The sequence below is a fragment of the Armigeres subalbatus genome, chromosome 2, assembly GCF_024139115.2.
Source record: "Armigeres subalbatus isolate Guangzhou_Male chromosome 2, GZ_Asu_2, whole genome shotgun sequence".
NCBI lineage: Eukaryota > Metazoa > Arthropoda > Insecta > Diptera > Culicidae > Armigeres > Armigeres subalbatus.
In genome coordinates this window covers 48707951-48730876 of record NC_085140.1, presented here as the reverse complement: position 1 = coordinate 48730876, position 22926 = coordinate 48707951, and the positions used below count along the sequence as shown (strand labels likewise).

General features: G+C 39.1%; 1 protein-coding gene and 2 non-coding genes across 3 annotated transcripts; 1 reads left to right on the top strand and 2 right to left on the bottom strand.

Moving 5' to 3' along the window:
* Positions 1-329: 329 nt before the first annotated feature.
* On the bottom strand, positions 330-15149 carry LOC134208959 (uncharacterized). The gene is made up of 3 exons (XM_062684929.1): positions 15071-15149; positions 1194-1603; positions 330-1130 (listed from the first exon to the last, which is right to left on the bottom strand). The coding sequence occupies exons 1-3, from the start codon at positions 15147-15149 to the stop codon at positions 330-332; spliced, it is 1290 nt and encodes a 429-aa protein (XP_062540913.1).
* On the top strand, positions 2292-2364 carry Trnak-cuu (transfer RNA lysine (anticodon CUU)). The gene has a single exon. It is a non-coding gene; the product is annotated as a tRNA-Lys (tRNA).
* Trnae-cuc (transfer RNA glutamic acid (anticodon CUC)) lies at positions 2457-2528 on the bottom strand. The gene has a single exon. It is a non-coding gene; the product is annotated as a tRNA-Glu (tRNA).
* Positions 15150-22926: the final 7777 nt, after the last annotated feature.

The window sequence follows — 22926 nt, the reverse complement described above, 5'->3', positions numbered from 1 at the left end:
CCTCGCTCCATACCTCCCATACCTAGGTTGGTGTATTATTCTCCACCCGCATCGCTTGCTGCCCGTTGCAATGTTTGCCGGTGGACTGCGATGATTCAATTTTTCTATCATCATCACCACTCATCGCCATTCATCATCGCATCCAATCGCAAATCTCCAAATTCTGCTGGAGATAAATCGAGGCCGATGCAAAAGCAGTACGAACAGTACAACACTTTTGCACACACCGGAGTCACTCACCACATGGTGATGAATCAAACCCGAAGCTAATGCAGTACGAATAAATACGAAACATATTCATACAGGATTCAATCGTCAGTTCTGGGAAGCTATATTTTGTGCGGTTCATTCGGGATGCATCGTTTATTGTTCTTTTCCGATTCCGTTCGCAATATATGAGTGAATGCGAAACACTTGATGCGATTTCCAGTAACCCTGATTGTGATCAACGTAACGGTAGTGGTAAGTTCCTGGTCGGTCACTTCGGAGGGGGCAAAGTCTTCATCGCTGAACACATTTCTGTTAAATGGCCAAATGCCAGTTTTACGAAAGCCGTTCTCAGCTACAGCTACCGAAGCGGCTTTTGGAAATGCCACGCCCAGCAATTCTGAGACGTCGTACAGCCCGATAACTCTTCCAGGATTTCTGCGCATGAAATCTTCAGAAGCACTCGCATAATAGCTCTTAAACGGCGCCATAAAAGCCACATCCAGCGGCTGCAACTTGTTACTGCAGTGTGGTGGCAGCGCGATCACCGTTACAAAGTTTGCACGAGCCTTCCGGGTAAAACCGAAGTTTTTCGTATGTGAGCTGTGACCATCAATAATCAGCAAAGCAGGGTTCTTTTCCGAGGGATTGACTTGGTCAATAAAATGGTCGAAGTAATCCAGAAAAGACTCGCAAGTCATGTAGCCGGAAGGGTTGCAGTTGAATTTAGTCCCGTTGGGCGCTCCTCTCTTCAATGCGTCGTGCATGCGCACCCGGGGAAAAATGACGTACGGTGGCAAATGTTGCCCGGTTGCGGACATGCACATCACGACTGTCGTCAATATTCCTCGCTCGCCAGAGGTGATGGCCCCAACCTGCTTTTTTCCTTTCTTGGCAGCAATTTTCAGTTTCTTGGGGGGGACCTAGAATGTTTTTTACATGTTTTTTTAGTAAATGTAAATGAAAATAGTAATAAGAATATTTACCGTGCTGATTCCCGTTTCATCGGCATTGAATATGCGAGATGGCTGAAACCTGTTAGTTTCCAAATGATGGCCAAGAATGTCGTAGAATATATTAACAGACGGTTTATTAAAACCTCTTGCTCTTGCAGCAGATGTTGCCTCTGGTTTCCGAAATGATACGGTTGGATTCCGCCTGAGATATCCCAGTAGCCAGAAGGTGCCAGCCTTTTTGGTCTTCCGGTTGAAGTTGTGCGGCAGGCCGTTCAGCTCTGCCAGTTCATAGGCAAGTTTGCGTATATCCTTTCTATTCACCCCGTAAAATCTTGCCTCCAGATCGAGAATATGATTAGTCAGCTCCTGTTCTTGTTCTTGAGTGAAAACCGTTTTCTTCGAGCCGAGTCCTCTTTTTTTTTTCGGGAGATGCAATCCACCTGGCAAGAGTTAGCCTTGGAATGTTGTACCTCAAGGATGCACACCGTACAGACATTCCGCCTTCCACGGCAAGTTTTGCCGCAGCCATCTGCTCATCTGTCCAGGTTTGCCGTTGCGTTTTCCTTTTATAAACCCGAGGCATCTGGAAGGTCAAAATGAAATTGTTCACTGTTCATTTTACCACCCCCACCGGGTGTTCATTTTACCCCCACAGAGCTTAGAACGAAAAACGACTATTTTAACATGAAATAAATTGTGCAAAACCTTACCTTAGCTAATAACAACTGGGGAACGATTTGAATTGCTTCTTTTCACAACAATACATTTATAGCATTACTGTTAAAATGCAATAAAACGTTAATTTACTCGGATCCAAATTAACATCACGGCGAAGAACCAGAATGCGTAGTTTGTTTTTGTTTATTATTTTCGTCGTTTGACAGCTCAGCACAGCATAGGGTGGCTCTAATAACATTTTTTGCTCTTAATATAGGGTGGAGTGATAATTGATTATTTTTATTTAGGAAAATGCAGTAATTTGAGCACCTGTTCATTTTACCACCCCTGTTCATTTTACCACCTGTTCCCCTAATACATACAGAATAATAATTTATTGAACTAAAAATCCTTGGCAACAGCAGTTTTCAATTTCTGAACAGTGGCTTATCATTTATTAAAACTGCATATGCCCGGCTAGCTCAGTCGGTAGAGCATGAGACTCTTAATCTCAGGGTCGTGGGTTCGAGCCCCACGTTGGGCGCATAAGTTTTTATTCTATTTTATCGATAATTAAATTCTAATTGTAGCGTATAGCCAATGTAGCCAGAAGAAAATCGTACTTGTTCAAAAAGCTTCCCATACCGGGAATCGAACCCGGGCCTTCCGGGTGAGAGCCGGATATCCTAACCACTAGACAATATGGGATATAAAAATAAAAGAAGTGTGTGGCTTGGACATTACCTAGACTTTAATATAAGAACAGAGTAAAAATTGCTTTTGTTGAAAAATAATTGCTGTAATTTATGACGTTCTACATGTTTTATAGTGTATGTAAAGGAGAAATTGAAAAAACTATGTATCAAATTCATATTCACATTACGAATAAATCACGCTTGAGTAATAATCAACTTCTAAACAACAATGATAAAATTACTGGTTTTCAACAACAATGTGTTGTGTTGGTAATACTTGGAACTGTTTTATATGTAAATTACATTCCACTGAAAAGATGGAGACGCAGTGTCTTCCTCTATTCTGGTTATTATACGAGAAGGAACATAGAAGCAATCAGTATTGTGTGGCTGCTATTCAGGCGCTTCCCTTTTTGCCTCGCGAAAGAAAATGCTATTTATATTAAAAACCGTTTTCATTTATATTTTCCATCTCTCAGTGGGGGCTGCGGTTCGATCAACGTGATTTTTCGTTTTTTCCTGCTTCCATCGTAGCTTCTTGCTTGGAATTTGGATTCCCTACTGATTTCTAATAGTGGTAACTGGCGGGTATACTATGTTAAAGGTTAACACTTTTAACGTGGGCCTCTCACGGGAGGTACTCGGTAGAACGAAAACAAAAACGGTTGAGACGGATCTGTACCACACGAAAGCCGGCACAAAACAACGAGCGTATGCAAATGTTTAGCTGGAACGACCAAATCGCGTGTATAGTGGCATATGATTTGCAACTGCTTTTCATCTTCCAATAATAGGTAAGTTTTTTTTTCTCCTTTATTATCATGTTTTTTTTATTCTAGATTAAGTTCAACACCGATTAATGACTAAGGCGTATAGAATTGGCAGTCCTTTCTATACAATTTAGAAGTGAATTACTCATTTTAAATAAATTCAAGTCAATGTTTTTTTTTTAACTTTCTCGTAGGCTTAAAATAATTCAGAATGATTATAATCATTGCTAATAAAAAAAGGTCAACATTGCTGTTCACTTTTATGATGTATTTCTATATTGAAATATTTAACTCATTATTGGGATACTTGATTCCTTATTATGTGTATGGGCGGCGAGGAAAATTTAAAAAGTATAAATGTACGTATTATATTAGATATTGGAGATGTTCTGGTTGATGACGAATTCGGGGCTGGGTTGTGGGTACCGATTGATCAATGCTGCATGATAGTTGTTGAGTTGATATATCCTTTATTCTATGGGATACATACCGACCAAATATCAGATTGACCGTCATAGAACACCGATAACAATTAACAAAGAGCAAACATAATTTGTAAGTAATATTGAGAATTCTATGTAGCTAATCACGCTAAAATCGCAACAATATAATAGTTTCGCTGGAAAGGCATTGCACCCGATAAACGTCGGACAAAATTTCAAAATTTGTTCTTAACCCAACATACTACATAGACGAAAGATCTCCGGATTCAACACTACAGTCTATTATCAGATCGCTCACTGGAGGTAACCTATAAGAATTCAAAATATGATAGTCATTTTATCAAATCATTTTTACTTCTGACCTACCTGATTTACCACCAGGGTGTCAAAAATCTTTGTTTGCAGATGACACGGGTCTTTCCGCCAAAGGGCGAAGCCTTCGTGTCATTTATACTAGATTGCAAAAAAAGCTTGGATATTTTTTCCACTTACTTGCAAAAATGGAAAATTTCCCCGAATGCTTCCAAAACTCAGCTTAAAATTTTCCCACATAAGCCAAGAGCTTCTTATTTAAAACCATCTAGCAGACATATTGTCACTATGAATGAGGCTCCAATCAATTGGTCTAGCGAAGCGAAATATTTAGGACTTCTGCTGGACCAAAAATTTACTTCTAAAAATCACATTGAAGGCCTTCAAGCCAAATGTAACAAATATATTAAATGTCTATATCCATTTATAAACAGACAATCAAGACTTTGTTGAACGAATTTTTGATTTACGAACAAATTTTTAGACCAGCCATGTTGTATGCTGTGCCAATATAGACTTGTTGCTGCAATACCAGAAAGAAGGCACTTCAGAGAATTCAAAATAATATTTTGAAAATGATTCTGAAGTTGTCTCCGTGGTATACTGCCGCTAACCGCAAGTCGAGAACATCTGTATATGGAGGTCCACATACAGATGTGCTCGACTTGCGGTTAGTAGCAGTATAGTACCAATGAACTTCGTAGAATTTCTTATATAGAGACATTGCAACAAATGTCCAATATAATAATTTCCAATTTTAGACAAAAATCTTTGCAATCTGCTATTGCAACGATTAGCTCCTTGTACCCTTAGCATAAATTAGGTTAAGTTTAGTTTAAGTGTCAGAGGCAATTGAAATGTATTAATAATAAATAAAAATGTATCATAGCAAATAAGGATTATAGTGTTAAGAAAACACGAAGCACCTATTCTAAGAGATGAATGCATGTATTAGATATTAGCAAATAAAATTTAAAAAAACCCTGCAGACGAAGTAAACAAACTGAAAATCGTTGATGGTTAAAAGTTTATAACTACACAGAAAATACTTTTGAAAATTCAACGACGTTTAAAATTGCAGCTAATCCTAATACACGAATTAGCAAATGATATTCAATTTAATTAAAAACACAACATATTTTTATCTGTGAATTTCCAGACATTCGAGCACATTAAAAAATAAATTGTATGTTCCGTTCCGGTTCAAATTGACTATATTTCAATGAGATGTGTTGGAAAAAATAAAACGGAATCGAGTCTGTTCAGTCTTTCCTTATGTCATATAAGGACTACTTCTTTATATCTCAACGATGAGCTTAAAATACAAACAACACTCGCCCATCCATGGCACACATTATCATAATAAGGGTCTGTAATCCTTTTTCTATAAAGAACGTTATCTTTCGTCAATTTTTTTCATCGGAAGCATTGGACAACCGCGGCCGGGGTGTCGAAAGTCCAGCTTTACACCCGTCATTCATCTATCAGTCAGCAACCACCCGTGTCGATTGTAGCTAAGCCCCAATAAGGGTTGACATTGATGTAGCCGATGACTAGCGATGTCGTAGTCGAGTATTGAACAAACAATAATGCTAGTTGGGTGAGTTCACCGACCGAAAATCGATCGAAAGACGGAGGCTATATTTCGATTTCCATGCATGTGTGAAGAGGAAGCGCTCCATCAACAAAAAAAGTTGTTTTCGTTGAATGTGCCGGAAGCGCGGAATTAGAAGACTCATGTAATATGGCATGGAGGTGTCCCAAGTTACAGACAAACAATGTATACTAGCTGGCTCCATTGCTTTTCATTCTGAGAAATATGACGTATTTCACATCAACATGCCTTCCGGCAATCATTAGTATCGAGTATGTTATGTGCCAAATAATCAGTGTAAGCGGCTTCAAGCCTCGTGCTTCGCTTGAAAATCGTTGTTATTCAAAAATACGCACAAATTGCGTTCGTTCGTCGTATAAGTATATTAATACGCACAATGGGTCGTTATAACTTCATACCCGGATGTAAATCTGACAGAAATCTGGCTTCTGTAAAATTTGTATTCCTACTCACATTTGAATGACTCTTTTCCTTGGTAAAAAACAATTACATATAGTTTCTGGAGGATTTTTACATTCAACTATTGATTGTGTTAGAGGGATGGAAAGTGGTCGTATAATAATTATTATAATTCATGGGGATACTTAAAACACCAGCAGATAATTCATCGGCCCAACTCAGGGGTATCGCAATAGTAATTTTGGTTGGAAAGTAAAAGCTGGTCGAAAATACAGAACAAAAAGCATCAAGCACGGTAAGCGGGTAGACGGCTTCCACGGTGGGGAGTTCCCGTCGACAAACTTTGGCCAGGTGGCCAGCTATGGATGGATGTACGGATATCCAGAAATCCAATGGTTGAAAATCGAGTTAAAACGGGCTGTTCTCCGGAGGTGAATCGCTGCAGCCAGATAGACAATCCAAACTTAGGCATTAAACACTTATTACGTAAGCATTTATTCCGTTTTTTTTTATCCTTCCCTTTTAAGTTTTTTCCCATACAAATATTTTTTTGTTTATATGGAGCGTAAAAAACGGCAGACTTCCTACCCCCATATGTGCTTACGTAATAAGTCTACGTCCCCTTGGCGCATAACATCGATCATTGAAACCGACAAAAAGGTCAACTTTTGAGAGCGATAGAACTCCGCAAAACAAAACTTTCCAGAGAGGAAGATTTCCGCAATAAACTGATTAGAACGTCACATAAGCAATGACAATGCAAGATCGCAGTCAAATAAAAAGGAAAAATCGCATTTTATTTGTTTTCTTTGTTATGTAAGTTTTAATCTTTGTCTTATTCGCCTTAGGGACACTAAAGCTATCAGTAGACTGTTTGTCATAAAGCAAAATATTTGGCTCTCTGTCTGCCTGATATCCATATCGATTTCTAATCAGTCTGATGTTCAGATAAACATGGGAATTATTTGTCCTCATGACAAACAGTGCCTACGTGCCACAGTGTAAAATAATCGAAATTTTTTGGTGAAGTCCACCTTTCTTCACTTTCAGACACATTCATAGTCGGCAATGGGCTGTCAATATTCGGTTGAATATTAGTCATTGAATATTTAATAAATTTAATAATATTATTTATGCACATTTTATACAAATTGATAAATCTAGACCAACATTTGAAAAGGACGTAACATCCACATTGTCTACATATATAGTTAAATATGTGGACGAAGAATCAAAAGGAATAAATTTTGGCTTTTACGCCCTTTTCAAATGTTGGTCTAGAAATTATTTGAAATCTGAACACGTTTCAAATGAGTAAAGTAATTTATCACATAGAACTGAATGCAATTTTCATCCGCGAGGCACTTTCACCGGTAAACATGACTATAAACAATGCTAATTATGTTTTTTCTGCACATAGTCAGCACACTCAGTGACAGTCGAATGAATGAGTTGGTGGAGTAGTCGTCTGACTATGTCATTCTATGTTTTGAATATTTATGCGATGATTGTCAAAATTCGGACCGAAGTTGCTTCATGAAGATGAATATTTGAAGCTCTGCTACGGGCTAAACACTTTGTTAATATAAAAATTCATGTTTTTTCAAAAAACCTTCATAATTTTAATCCTAGTTTTATGTCGTCGGTGTCAGGCCATGCCGAATGATGTTTAGCCGAAAGCAATTTGGCCGAACGTTTGATAGAAGAATTGAAAAAACCCTAAAGTGATAAGTGAATAGTAATTAGTGAGAATTGCGAAATGTGAATTGAGCAGTGATGAATAAGACATTTCTCACTTCTCGATTCACAGAAATGAGAAGTCGGAAGTGACAATTGAGTAGTGAGAAATAAAAAGTCAGAAGTTAGAAATGAGAAAGGAGAAATGAGCTGTGAGAAATGGAAAATAAATAGTGAGAAGAGAGGAAAAACCCAAATTTATCCCCCAGTGGTGATTATGCCTTTCTCGATTCAATGTGTTGAATTAGAATTAGTATGGCGGTTTAAAGCTTCGATGCGATTATATCACGCTGTTTAAGAGTTACTCAACTATGAGAGTAATGGATTGCGTCACGGCTAAATGGATTAATGATTGTGTGCATGTAAACAGCGTGTTTGTTAAAAGAAAAATAGAAATATTATACAAACCGCATGAGTTATTAGCAAACAAAAACAATAGTGTCCAACTAGTGCAACTAGTTGCACTCGAATCGATCAAGTCCTTCTATATGAAACGTGTTTAACAAAAAAAAATCCCGGTGCTACACACATACACACACACACACACGCACAGACCGACATTTGCTCAGTTTTTCGAGCTGAGTCGATTGGTATATAACACTATGGGTCTCCGAGCCTCCTATCAAAATTTGGCTTTTGGAGTGAAACTATAGCCTTCTGGTACAACTTTGTTGTACGAGAAAGGCAAACAGAAGTGAGAATTTATGGGTGAGAAGTGAAAAATGAGAAATGAGAAGCGAGAAATGTGGGATGTGAGATATGAGATGAGAGATATTAGGAAAGAGAATTGAAATGGCAGAAATTAGTCCTCATCGCATCCTTCTTCTTTCTTCTGTTTTTTCTTTCTTCTTTCTTCTTTCTTCCTTTGTTTCTGCTTTCTTCTTCTTCCATCCTTTTTCCTTTATCATTCTTTATTCCTCATTCTTACGTCTTCCATCTTTTGCCTATTCCCTTCTTCCTTCTTCTTTCCACTTCTGGCTTCCTTTTTCGTTCTGTCTTCTTCCTTGTCCTTAATTCATTTTTCTTCTTCCTTCCTTCTTCTTCATTTTTCTTTCTTGCGTCTTTCTTTTGCATTTTTCTTTTCCTTCATTCATCTTTCTCCTTTCTTCTTTCATCTTTATTTTGCCTTTTGCCTTCATCCTTCTTTCTTCTACTTTATGTATTCTTCCTTCTTATTTGTTCTTTCTATCATCTACTTTCTTCCTTCTTCATTCTTCCGTCTTCTTCTTCTTCTTCTTTCCTCTTCCTTCATCCGTCTTGCTCTTCCTTCCATTTTCCTTCTTCCTTCTTCCTATTTTCTTGTTCCTATTTCCTTCTTCAATCATCCTTCTTTCTTCTTGCTTTTTCCTTCTTCTTTCTTCCTTCTTCATTCTTCCTAGTTTCTTCTTCCTTCTTTCATCTTCCTTCTTCCTTCTAATTTCTTCTTTCATCTTTCTTTCTTTTTTCGCCCTTCTTCATTTTTCCTTGCTACGTATACAACTAAGATTGATTTTTTTCGGCGATAGCAGTCTTAATAAGTAGCAAATACTTTGTTGCTCCTACATCCCACGTTTCGGTTAATTTATTGACCCTCTTCAAGTGGTTCTAAAATTAACATAAAAATTATGTGGAAGTGAACAATTTTTCCTATAAAAACTAAATACAGTGCCGTACGCAATAACCACTACGCATAAAGTGAGTACACTGTAGAAAAACATAGTATAAATTATGGTTAAACAAAAATTTAAACAACGAATAACGATATTTCACGTGTAACAAAAGCGAACGCCATCACAAAACCACGACAACTAAATGTAGAGCACTACATACAACCACAAAAATACATACTCCTGTAAGTAAGGGAAAGTAGGGCAAAAGTGGGAACATCTTTGTAAATCGGGAAAAATTGTTCACTTCCACATAATTTTTATGTTTATTTTAGAACCTCTTGAAGAACATAGCTTTAAAAAATATTTGGTTGGAAAGTAAAAGCTGGAAAACATATCTCGCGCTTAGTTTCATAGGGACGTAACTGTATAGATCGATTTCTCTTCGTCGATGTTTCCTTCTCATTATTGCGCTAGTTTGTCGATGATTTAATGGTTTGGTGAGATAAAGGATGATTGTATCTTGCATCAGAATCAAAAATCACGGTTGTAGCTTTAGAAACAATGATTAAGAGAAATCGATCAATACAGTTACGCCCCTATGAAACTAAGCGCGAGATATCAATCACGATGGAGGGTAGTCGTCTTCCACGGTGGGGAAGCTCCTTTGACAAACTTTGGCCAGGTGGCCAACTATGTATGCACGAATATCCAGGAATCCAATGGTTGAAATGCGTTGTTCTACTCAAATGAATCGCTGCAGCGAGCAAGAAAACCAAAATTAGCGCATAACGCCGACCCATCAAACAAAAGATATTTTAGTTACCAGATAAAGATTGTCGCTTCGGTTCCCTTTGTTCTGCTGTCCGAAACATGTGTGGTACCGAACTGTCAAATCGTATGTATTTTTCCTTCATTGGCATTTAGAACCCTATTCTCGTAGCAAAAGATGTTCCGGGCAGCGACGACAGCCATGACAATATTTAGATCGCAATCAAAAAAATCGCAGAAAGTTTGTTTGAAAGATTGTTTTCGAATTCCTGCTACAAAGGAGTTGGTTGGTTGGTGTCATCATGAAGAAATGATGTTAGCGAAATCGGAGATGAAGCTGGCCCAGCTGACGCTGTTGAAATTATGGTTGAGAAGCAGAGGACTTTCGACCAGGGATGCCCGCACAGCTCCGTGGGTGGGACTAATAACCGGGTTAGGGTGCCAGGGAGGCCTAAGTTGGTATCTACATCTGGTGTTACATTTCTCCACAGTGGAGAGCAAGCAGATGAGGACAAAAGATATTTTAGTTACTAGATAAAGATTGTCGCTTCGGTTCCCTTTGTTCTGGTATCCGGAACATGTTGGGTACCAAGCTGTCAAATCGTATGGATTTTCCTTCTTTGACATTTAGCTCCCCTATCCTCGCCAGCAAAAGATGTTCCGGACAGCGACGACAGCGACAATCTTTATCTGGTAACTAAAATATCTTTTATGAGGACTGATAGGCTAGCCAGCCACGGCATCTCGAATGCTCGTCTGGATTCCGTTGCACATCTAGTGCAAAGGTTTTTCTACAACTCTTCCTAACAGTTCGTTGTTTGAATTTCACTAATAACGGAGCTATAGCGCTAGTAGCAGTAACTTAGACTAAATGATTGCATATTTTGTTATCACTAAGTATAAGTATAGAAACTAGCACCGTAACTCCTTTAATAGTGGAATTCGAACATCGACCTGTTAAGGAGAGTTGTAGAAAAACCTTCGCACTAAAAGTCCACCATACAACACATTTTGAAATTAGGCCGGTGGAATGAGTTATTGACAAACTACTAAATGATCGAACGCAGATTACTAAATGATCGATAACATCCTTGTTTGGGACTAACATCATCTTCAATGTGTAAGAACTGGTGATTCAAAAATAAGCAATACCAGCGCAGGCCGTGTCCGAATGCAGGTCAATTGAGGAATAGGTAGGAAATTGTTGACGTGATACTCGCTTTGATAGAAGCCGACGAGTCATCTGCACTTCCACGAGAAATCACTGGGATGTTGGATATATGGGATAAGGAGTGTGGCAGGGTTCGTTTTGGTAAACGGTCTGCCGTGTAGAGCGTGTAGTTTGATTTAAAAAAATAGAACGAACGCTAATTATTTTAATTATCGACCGCACTACACAATTGGATGCGAACTAAATTTTTACTTTCTGATTAACTTACTCACCCGCACAATGCAGAACAAAAATTCGGTGACCAGCCGATTATTTTGCTTTCCGCACAAAACAAAACTAAATTTCGACGACCGGCCGATCGGTTTGCTTACTGGAAAATCACCGCTGTCCGAAATAGAAGAAAGCATGCACTGAACTGACTAACTTTATTACCGGCCGCGCAATGCCGAAATGGACACTGAATCAAAAAAGTTTGTTGCTATGAAAAACAACAAAAAAATAATTTCTCTTGGCATTTCTTGTTTATGATGTGTTTTGAACAACATATCGACATAGGGAGAGTGAATCCTGAACAAAATATGATCAAAACATACCGAGATTGCGAAATATCGATATAGGGAGGTTGTCGGGATGTAGAAAGCAAAAATTGTATGTGGATCGTGGATTGAAAGCACTGAGAAAACCATCGACATATAGAACATCGAGATGTACAGAGTCAACTATATCTATGTTTGCATAGCACATCTTAGATTTGAGACCAACTAGTAATAAAAATATATGGTAGTAGTGAAGCTTTTTGATACCAAATATCGAAGTCATAATTGATCCAGGGTGCCTCGAATACTATCAAACAGTAATGCAATATATCATTCATGGTTTCCAATGAGGACATTACTTCTCTGAGACCAAGTCTAATCTCAGTGAATTTAACAAGCATTGTGTAATTTGTTAACAGGCAGGCATACGATCGAACACATCAAAATTATCGAGTAACATTAACAAAAATCAGTACATAATGATCATTTATTTTCATTTTAAGAGAAAATGACGACGTTGACTTTTGTCTGTATAACCGGAAATAAGGAGAGGACGATGGTTCCAAGACAAATTTCTTCATCTCCGCTGAGAAGTGGATTTTCAAGCCGATGGGTACGCATTACTTAAGATTCAAGAAGAGGTGAAGAAATTTTCCCTAGTGCTGTTGTATACATATTTATTGAATGATTGTGTACAAATGAACATTATTTGTTTTCTCCAAAGTATACAACAAATCCTGCCAAAGTTTCGCTCCGATGATTTCCAAATATATGAGAATTATGTTTATTTATGAGATTTGCTGAAAATTAGCCCTTAATTATCGGGGCTCTCCTTAGCCTAGCGGTAAGATGCGCGCTATAAAGCAAGACCATGCTGAGGGTGGCTGGTTTGATTCCATGCTAATAGGAAGAAGAAGAACCTGTAACTGTACCATCGTCCTTATTCCAATATTCAAAGCCTCTTACGCCATCAACGTTCTCAAATTTCTAAACGACACAAAGGGTGAAACAATTTAGCTGACTTGGAACTTGGTTTTTTTTATTGATTTCTCACTCATCAGCACTAGCTATTTGAGGTTCTACTTCTGCCACCGACGTTCAACAATGAAAGTCGTCAGTAAGTCGGAGGCCAACCCAATTGGCTATGCATTGCGAGAGGTGCCCGTAATCTAAATTCCAACAATTTCATGACGCCAGTGCCATAGCCTTATAGCTCTATATCGACGTCTTTCTTTTTTTCATGAACAACCGCCAGAGCCAACGTTCCAGGTTGCATGTCCATCGCCATTAACGAGACGTCATTCCGGTGGTGGTATAGAGGTCTCCTCATCCTTGTTCAAAGCCGTTTCTCCGCAGTGTGCCCCATACAAGAGTGTAATTATTCGTGGATACGGGGTATCGCGGTTTCTATACACATTTTCTCCTACATATATTTAGCGCTGCACGCAATGGTTGTCCGTCAGCCAGGCGATAGTCAGCTAGGCGATGACCGACAAAGGCACTATTTCTATAGTTGGAATGTCCTGTTGGTGCTTATCGACTTGAGGAAAAATCAATGGATTGCGAGACACGAACGAAAGAAGGCGATGATGATTTCTGATAGCACTTTTGATTTTGATTCAATATTTCTAGACATGATTGGAGGGTGTGGTGGTATTAGTTGAATTCTAGTAAGCATTTCTTATTCATGATGAATTGATTTGATAGGATACAGTCTCAAGGATAAAACAGTGATGAATAAATAAGTGAAGAGGAGGGCTTCAACATTGTGCAAATTATTTATGTTTAGAATAATCAAATGAAAGTTACAATACAAAGGATTGAGATAGATTTATGAAAGTTACGCAATTAAGGAACAGCGTATGTTGGATTTTCTTGCAAGCTCGCCGCGCTTGTGTCTTGTTGGTAAGGGCATATCATCCTGCCTACACTGGGACGTTTTGACCAGAGTGAAACGGAATGCCCTTTCCGACAGATAGTTTTTGATAATCTTTACGAGCTGGAAAGTTTGTACATCAGGCCATTATGCCATAGGGGAATGAGGGGCAATATGCCCTAGCTAAGCATAGACTGCTTTTATGCCTTAGCTATAACGATTTTCATGGGTGTTTCTACCTCACGCAACAGTTAAACAATATAGCTAGCTGATGCCATATAAAAAGTAGAAAAAATCTCAATCACATTGATAATATCACATTTCTAAAAAGTGGTGATATTTCGTTGAAGGAAAACTCATGAGGCAAAACGCCTTTTCCCGAGCAGGAGCGACGACCTCGATTACAGAAATTGGTATGATTTAGCCTTGCATAAGAGGTAAAATACCAAAAACTTATATGCAGAATACTTGAGGCATACCATGCTTAGGTATTTCAATACCAAACGAATAATAATTGGTTATGCATTTGGTATTGAAATTCAATTTATTAACTGAGTTTGTTATGGCTTAAGTGTAGTACATATTAGTTTTTGGTATTATTTCTTTGGTATTTTACCTCTTATGCAGGCCTAGTTCATAACAGAGTACGGTATCAATAACAGAATAAAGTATTATTGAGCCAATTTCTCCTGCTCGGGTTAGCAGGCAGCTCTTGTGGAACAACGTACCATGCATTGGCACATCAGCATTCTGGTATGGACAGCGCGTGGAGATTTGGAGCCATTATTGTCTAGCGTGATCAATGAAATGGGTCGCGGCTTTGTTTTCATTTTTGTCAACTTCCAAAATGGCTTAACGCAATTTGGGAGAGCGCGGATCTTATTGGAACAATTTTATTTCTAGGGTCCACCATTCTGGCTTTGGTGATTTTGGTAATGCGATTGTTACGGGTTTTGAGTGCAGGCAGCTCAGTACTCTGATACTGTCTGCGAACCACGTTGCGAAGACGAATCAGATCTTTGGTGAGAGTGTCGATGGTTAGGGTGTCACTTACCTTACGAGCCGTTGGGACATGCTGCTCTCTGGTCACCGAGATTGCCTCTCCGGTGGCGCACAGCTGGCGTTCGATACTTTCCGGCGTCTCCGGACCCACCTCGTAATCGATGGTGTTGTCGACGCACTGCTGAAAACCGCTGCCAATTCACTCGATGATAGTTCCTTCTGGAGAGTTGGTGTCGGTTGATCGAAGAGCCGATTTCGGCCACCACCGTATAGTGATTAGAGCTCAGCTCCTGATAGGTTATCCATGTTCGTGATGAACAGATCGTACAGAATGTACCCCGGATCTGCTCAAACAGGTGGGTGAGTCCGGGTTCAGGATGGTGTTCAGGATCTTCTAGATCGCTACTCCAGATCATGCCGTTCCGATTGCTCCTTGAGTTTCCCCAGGCTTAATATCTTGCATTCAGATTGCTGGCGATGATGTATTGCCCTTGGTTAGTTTGACGATGTCTCTGTGGAAGGCTGCCGATGTCCCATCGATCTCCTTGGCTTGCGTTGGGCCGTATGCCACGATGAGGGTGATGACGCCGGCGGAAGTAGTAACTTCTACCACAACGACCTCGATGAACTTGAGCCAGACGACAATTGATGTTGCTTCTCAGCGCGATGGCCACACCTCCTCTCCTGGACTTTGGCCGATCAAGTCTCACCACACAGAAGTCCGAAATATATACGCTCACCTCGAGCTTCTGGTGTGTTTCCGTGATGAAAACCACGATCTCTCTCTCACTTCGAGGAAACCAACCAGCTCAATAGTTTTGCTTTTAAGTGAGCAGCCATGTCCATGTGCCAGTTTTGTGGAAATTGGAACCAGCTGCTCCGATGTGTAGAGCGGTGGGTCACCTTCAGCCAAAAAGGGGCTCGTTGACCTGACGATGGAATCCATGGGGAGAAAGCAGGGGCCACTGGCTGGGATCCGATGGTACTTGGGTATCGAGTGCCGCGGATGGAACCTATGCAGCAGCAAGCTGTTTGAGTGGCTGCAGCGGAGGAAGGACCGGGATCAGTCGATGGGGGAGGCGTAATGCCCGGAAAATTCCTCTCATTCAGCGCCGGGGGTGGAACTGCTCGATAGGCTGATTTTTGGTGGAAGTCCTCTTCCGGATCTCCACGAACTCGGCGCGCTTGGGACAGTCCTTCGTTGTGGCACGATGTTTTGCCCCACAGTTGGCAAACTTGAGATCCAACTCCTTCATTCGGTCACACACCTCCAGGCTGCGGTGTTTGCAATACTCATTGCAGCGGGTAGCCATGAAGCAGTTGCGGGTACCGTGGCCGAACTGAAAACAGTTCATGCACTGCGTGACGTCGCGATGCACGGGCTTGTATTTTGTCTACTCGATAATGGTACTGTTGACTACCATAATCGCCTTCAAGTCCTTGAGCGAGGTGAATCCATGCTCGAGATTAACGAGGTACAGTGAGTCACGGTACCTGCGGCTTTTATCGTGCCGTGCGATTTTGTGAACCGCTACTGGTTGCAGTCCGTAACGCATCAACTCCTCAACGAGCTCCTGCTCCTCCATATCGTCGAGACCGCATAGGGGTCGTACACTAATTACGTAAGCATTTATTAGGGGGTTTGACATTTTCTACACGTTCTGACACGTTCCATATACAGTAGCCATTCGATAACTGCAAAATGTTTACTTTTCAGTTAACGAATGCCGTTCGATAACTGCAACGCATTCTAGACGTCAAACGGTTGTCAATCGACGTCAGATGCAATAAAAGTGCATCTAAATGTGCAGCGCAATGCAGCTGTCATTGAGTCTGCCATCAGTTTGAAGTTTAGCGGTCCGATAACTGCAAAACTGTTAACTATCGAATTGCAGTTAAAAAGCATTGCAGTTAAATGACTTGCAGTTATCGAACGTCTACTGTAAATAAAAAATGATTTGTATGGGGAAAATCTTACATGGAGGGATGGGGGGGGCGTTTGAAAAATCCAGAAAAATTGTTTACGTAATTAGTGTACGGCCCCATAGCACTCTGGGTGGCCACTGAAACTCGATTATCAAACTCCCGGTTTTTTCCCGCTTTTCCCGGTAATTTTTGTCAATTTTTTCCGGTTTTAATTTAACTTGAAAAAAATCAGGGTAAGAGTTTTTTTACCTTTATACTTAAATTATTAATTAACAGTGGAGCCATATCAGTGGAGATATATCAGCTTCCACACTGATATTCTTCCCTCCCCCTTCATACGGGAGCTTGGCAGAAGGAATGTCGTGCGATATGTGCCATCACAAATATTGCCCTCCGCTCGCTTTCAAATCGACTTCTATAAAAACATTCTTCATGCCTGCCGTATCCTAACGGAACTATCAATTCTATACTTTCGCCTCTAATGCTATCATGAACATGTACGTCCAAGTTTGGAAGATGATATTAGCATTTCCATATCATTAATTAACTAATTTGAACAAAGATTTAACCCGAAGACAATCTTCGTTTCCGACCAAAATAATGATTCAGTTTTCTAAAAAAGATTTAAACACATTTTAGGCAATCGAAACATTCGATTCGTAATTTATTCAATTTTACTTTTTTAATTTCTAGAATTAATGTCTAGAAAGTAAATCTTGTATTTTTTATTGGAAACTTTGAACGTTCCCATTCAATATTAGTATATTGAAATGTTCTAAGCTATGGAACCTTTTCATTATTCCCCGTGTAACAAATTAGAAAACTATCTTAGAGTATCTTTTTCACCATCATAACCTTCTATTATATTAGGTTAGTTGTGGAAAAATACTAAACTATGACGAGCTCGGTGATCTAGTGACTACCGCTTCGCCTTATAAGCAGGTGGTCGTAGGTTCAATTCCAGACTCGTCCCTTTCCTACTTTGTATTTCTATCTTAGTTATTTCTGTATTTTACTTTCTACTGTTAAATCCTTCCACACTAACAATTCCAAAACCTCCTGTGGTACCTATGAGAGGTCGTAGAGTTCTCTGCATCTTTCTTAAGTAGGTGTCCAACTAGCCATCCTTCCTCCTCCTCAGCATTCACAAGGACGTGGCTAGGACAGATCTCGTCTATTGGAGAGTGCATTGCTTTCATCTAAGAGATGGTGATTAGTCTCAAATCATTATCTGTGGTAACGGATGAAAGTGATGCTACACTCATTCGCGAAGTCGAAGAAAACCCCATTGCTATCTGTCAGAGTTTGAGTGAAACATGGCCGCCATCTCCTCCTCTCTGTTGCTCTACTGTAAAGAACTGTCATTGTTTGTGTGAAGAATTTGGCTTGTACCTCCTACGAATTTGTGCGAATTGCTCAATGCTAATGCTAGTTGCGAAAAAAAATACTAGACTAAAGATATTTTACTCTTTTACATATTACAGACATATTCACGAAGATTTAAAAATCTACCATTTTTAATGATTTGTAGAATTTTCAAATATACCGTGCACGCACCATACTTTGCGCAGTTAAGGAAATGCAAAATTGAATCAATTTGTACAACATACAGAAAGTAGCTATTTGCCTGAAATAGTTTTCATGCTGTAGTATTATTATCATATTATTGTTTGAGAACTAAATTTGGTACAAAAATTTAAAATAAATAGTAAATTGAACTTCAAAGCAGACCCCTTATTATATGCCTAACTTTGCGCACATAACTTAGAAAATTTCTAACACGAAGCAAGCGTCTATCATACAATTTTTCATCTAAATTTTATTTTTTCAGCTAATACAGCTATTACAATTCATGTTCATTTCATTTGTAGGCATATTTGAGCAAGTTTGAGAATATGAGGATGCCCAGCATTATTTTCTTATGATTCGACATACTTAGTATGTTTTCACGTCTTTTGGTGTATGTACAGCCTCATTTATGTAAATTGGCCACAGCAAACAAAAGTTCTATTTTGCGTAAACCCTATTCCGACGAGATATATCATAAATGTTGAAAATATCGAAGAAATACGAGTTGTGCGCAAAATTAGGTACACTGTATTGAAAAATTGTTCCTAACATTGCGCATCATATATTTTAACAAAAAATTGTAAATAACAGACCACATTCTCATGAGATGGCTTCAACAATATTATAATTATTGGGTCCATGTGTAATCAGTTGTCAGCGAATGTAAAAATTTACAAAAAATACAGTTTTTCGGTTAGACCGTCACTTGTCATTCGTGCTAAGAACACGCCATTTTGGTCATTTTCACTGTTTTCAGTACAAGTTTCGAGTATTAAAATGAAAAATGTGTCATTTAACAGCGAAAAAATGCATGCACTGTTATGATAACATGTATATTGTGCTGACAAGTTATAATTATATATCGAAATTCAATTTAAACGCATTCTATTACAAAAATAACCGCAAAATGCGCAAAGTTAGGAGCTGCGCAAAGTTGGGTGCGTGCACGGTAATTCCAAACAACTCTTGAACATGTGTTAAAATATATATTATTTACCATAATCATTTTTTTTCGAATTCTGTACAATTGGAAATTTCATACAGATAACAGAAGTACATACAAAAGCAAACTTGGACATTAGAAGAATAACTTAAAGATAAAAACATTCATTTGAAAAAATGAATATTTCGATATTCGATTCTATACTTTTATGTCTTATAATATTTATTATATATGGCCGGGGTGAATTACTCATATTTTTGCCCAAGTTTTTGTTTAACAGATTTAATTAATCACAAATCGTTTAGGTCCTATACTAAAGGATACCCCTCAATCCCATGACTAAGGATATCCCACAACAAATGTACGCATACAAATGTATACAATATCTCAAGTTAGTCAAAAAGCCGATTACTCGAAACAGGAATCAAAATGATCTAGAGGCAAATGGATCTGGAAAAAACTACTTATTTTTTTTACCTCACACATTATGTACTAAAACCAGATAACTCAGTTAGAATGCGATTGAATAATGAAAAGAGTAAATATTTCCCTTTATATCAACTTCATTAAAAACTTTGAAGAATTTTGAATGTAAGTTGTCCAAAATTTATTTTTTCTGAATTCCCGGTTCTTCCTGCTTTTTTCCCGGTGACCTTAATTTCCCGTCTTTTTCCCGCTTTTCCCGTCTTTTCCCGGTTCGGTGGCCACCCTGGTCACTACCTTTAGTGGTTTAGTGCCGGGAGTTAGTTGCTTCTGGGCAATCGTCTTCCGGTTCTTCTTTTTCACCGGCGGGTCACCGGCATCGCCATCCTTTAAGCCGTAGTAGGCATTATTCGATAGCAGCTTATTTGCTGCATTGCTTACCTCTTCCTCATCGTCCCTCGCGGTACGCTTCGATGCGCTAATCGCGACCGAGTTGGTTGCGCACGTCGAAAAGCGCACGCGACAATGTACGCCACACTCCGATACGACCGAATAAAGAAAACTTGCGAAAACACGAGTCAAAAACGAGGCATGCCAGTGGAGTGTTAGGGTGAGCACCCAAATAAGGTTCACATGGGGCGAGTGACATTTGGTGAAGCTGCTTCGGTGGCAGGGTGGTAGTGGGATGAATCCACACACCCACAGTGAGGCACATGTGGTGCACGGGGAGTGTCCCTACTTCGGTAGGGTAGCGCGTGGTCTGCGTGGTCTGGAAGCGTGAGTGATCAACCTGTGCTGAGGAAGGAGTGTCGTAGCGGGTAACCGCTATGGTCACCACGTGGCATGGCTGAAGTTGTGCATAGACTACACATGCTGAGGTAGGAGTGCCTTAGCGTAATATCTGTTGGTCCAGTCAGTTGCCGCTATTGACTCCTCGAGGCATGTTAGTGGAGTGTTGGAATCAGCATCCAAGTATGTCTCAAATGGTGTGAGCGCCTGTGTGAATGAGTACATTAATAACAGCCTATCCTCCAGAAGTAATGCTGAAAAGTAAAAAGTAAGGCCTGCCAGAAATTTCTTCAAAAACCATCAGTCGATGGAATACATCATAAGTGTCAAAATATTTAATAAATTAAAACAGATTTACAATTTGCTCCAATATTTTTAGATTTTGCACTGACTCCATAACTAGGGGAATTGTTCCTGGAATTCATCTCATGGCTCCTATGTGCATCTAATCGAAAACAAAGCAATGGAAAGAAACTTGATTTGTTTTTTCTTTTGATTTTTTTTTTCAACAGTGAGCACGCATGTTTTCAAAAAGAAGCGACGAAATTGGTGCCGTATTTCTTTGTTTCGCGCTGCGATTATAGGAGTTATGGACACTAGACTATGAGAAGATGGTGATGGCATATAAACACACGGCATTCAGTGAAATGGAGATTAGAACATTTCCTCTATACGGATTTTTCGTACAGAAATATTTCAACATAACATGTGGTATACCATCCAAACTTCATAAAAATGTAACTTCATTCAAATAAACGCATGCCTAACAATAATAAAAGATAGAAAGAAATTGTTCGTCATAAATCTAAATTAACTCCAGCAGTGTTATGGCAATTTGAAGAACGACAAAAAGTGAGCCCGTAAAGCATTTGAATTCCGGAGCAGAAACCGGAAAGATGATTACAGACATACTTGCAGTATTCAAAGCACATTCGTCAAAGCATGGCACGAAAATCAATGCCAAACAATTCAAATTGTAACAAGGAATCTTGAGAATAAACGATTTTTTATTAGGTATTTTGCTCCTGTAACTCGACAACTCAGACTGTTTGCTCGCGACTTGTTCTATTTTATTTCGCCTTGTCATTGTTGTCCAATCTCGCCAGCTTCCTCCGCTTAATATCGTGAAGGAATCGTTTCGGTTGGTCGTTCGCTAGGTAAATATAATTTCGAGACAATAAATATTGTAAGTGCTTGCTTACCCATCCTCTTTTGGTGGGATAAGGCTTTCAAGTTCGCAGACTAGGGGAAAAATGGTACCATCTGGGGTATAGTCGGCTGTGCTTGTGGGTGTTCAACTAGTAACATCCAATAGATACCAGATACAGAAGCGGCATTATAGCGCATTATTTTAGGAGTTATGGACCAGCAGTCCACCAGAGAGCTGATGCTTTATAACTTGAACTGAGCTATGGCAAATCTTCGATATTTTGACGATTTAAGAAATAGGGGAACTGTTCCGTTTTCCATCTCACTGAACATATGTTCATCTCATCGCAAAACAAAGAAATATACAGCACCAATCTTCTGGCTTCTTTTTGTCAACTTACGTGCTCACTGCTTTAAAAAATCACAAAAATAAAAAAATAAAAACAAATAGAGTTCCGTCTAATCCGTCGTTTTTTTTTCAAGACACAACTGCATAGCGTTCTATATTGTTTTTACAACTAACGTTTTATTCCTTTCATATTCTATTCCAAGTGATTTGATTGATCCAATATCGGAGTGGCCTTAGTTACATAATGCACCTAATTTTGTAGAAGGAAATGTTTTCTTTGTTTTTTTTTTATGAACATGAAATGACCAAATCATTTTCAGATACAAATAAAGGCAAATGAAAAAAAAATATCCCAGATGCTCGAATCCATATATGAGTACCGGCTGACAATCGTCACTGCCAATCTATGCGCATTCAACAAAAAAAGTGTGATGAAACCACCAAAGCATCACCATGAATTCAATAAAAAAAAGTTTCACGTGTCGGAAAATACGTGAGAACATTAGTCCAAGCAACGACATCAGGAACATTCATCCACTGCTGTGGGAAATCCAAGGAAACATCGGGTCGGAGCAACATATGTAGGTGCCTATATGGAAAGGGCGAACGGCTCAAAGTGCACCCATGAATGGAAATAACCCAATGCTAAAATTCAAAATCAATGAGATAACGAAGGAATTGGGCAGATTTTTCAAGTTTCATTGAAACCCAACAGTTTGACTTTTGTTCAGCTTGTCAGTAATAATTTTGTCCAATTCACTCATACAAGTAATCCAAAGACAGCCGTCGCTTTTTTTCATAGCAAAATTATTTTTTAGTTAACGTGTACTACTTTGCACAAGTTCTAATTTTCATACACGGTTTAAATGCGTTAGAAAACCTATTGTTAGTCTTGTAAATTTGAAACTAGATCGACAATATGCAGTAGCGAGCCCAACCAAGATGCAAGAGACTCTCCGGCAATCCCAGGGTCGGCTAACTACTGGGTAATCAAGGGTTTTTCGCGGTAAACAAAAACTAACAACACAGAATTTTCACATTACTT

Coding starts and splice junctions, on each gene's coding strand:
- LOC134208959 (XM_062684929.1), bottom strand. CDS start 15,149: ATGATCTGGAGTAGCGATCTAGAAGATCCTGAACACCATCCTGAACCC. Junction 1,604..15,070: donor CCTGTTTGAGCAGATCCGGG/GTACATTCTGTA, acceptor AACTCTTGCCAG/GTGGATTGCATCTCCCGAAA. Junction 1,131..1,193: donor ATGAAACGGGAATCAGCACG/GTAAATATTCTT, acceptor AAAACATTCTAG/GTCCCCCCCAAGAAACTGAA.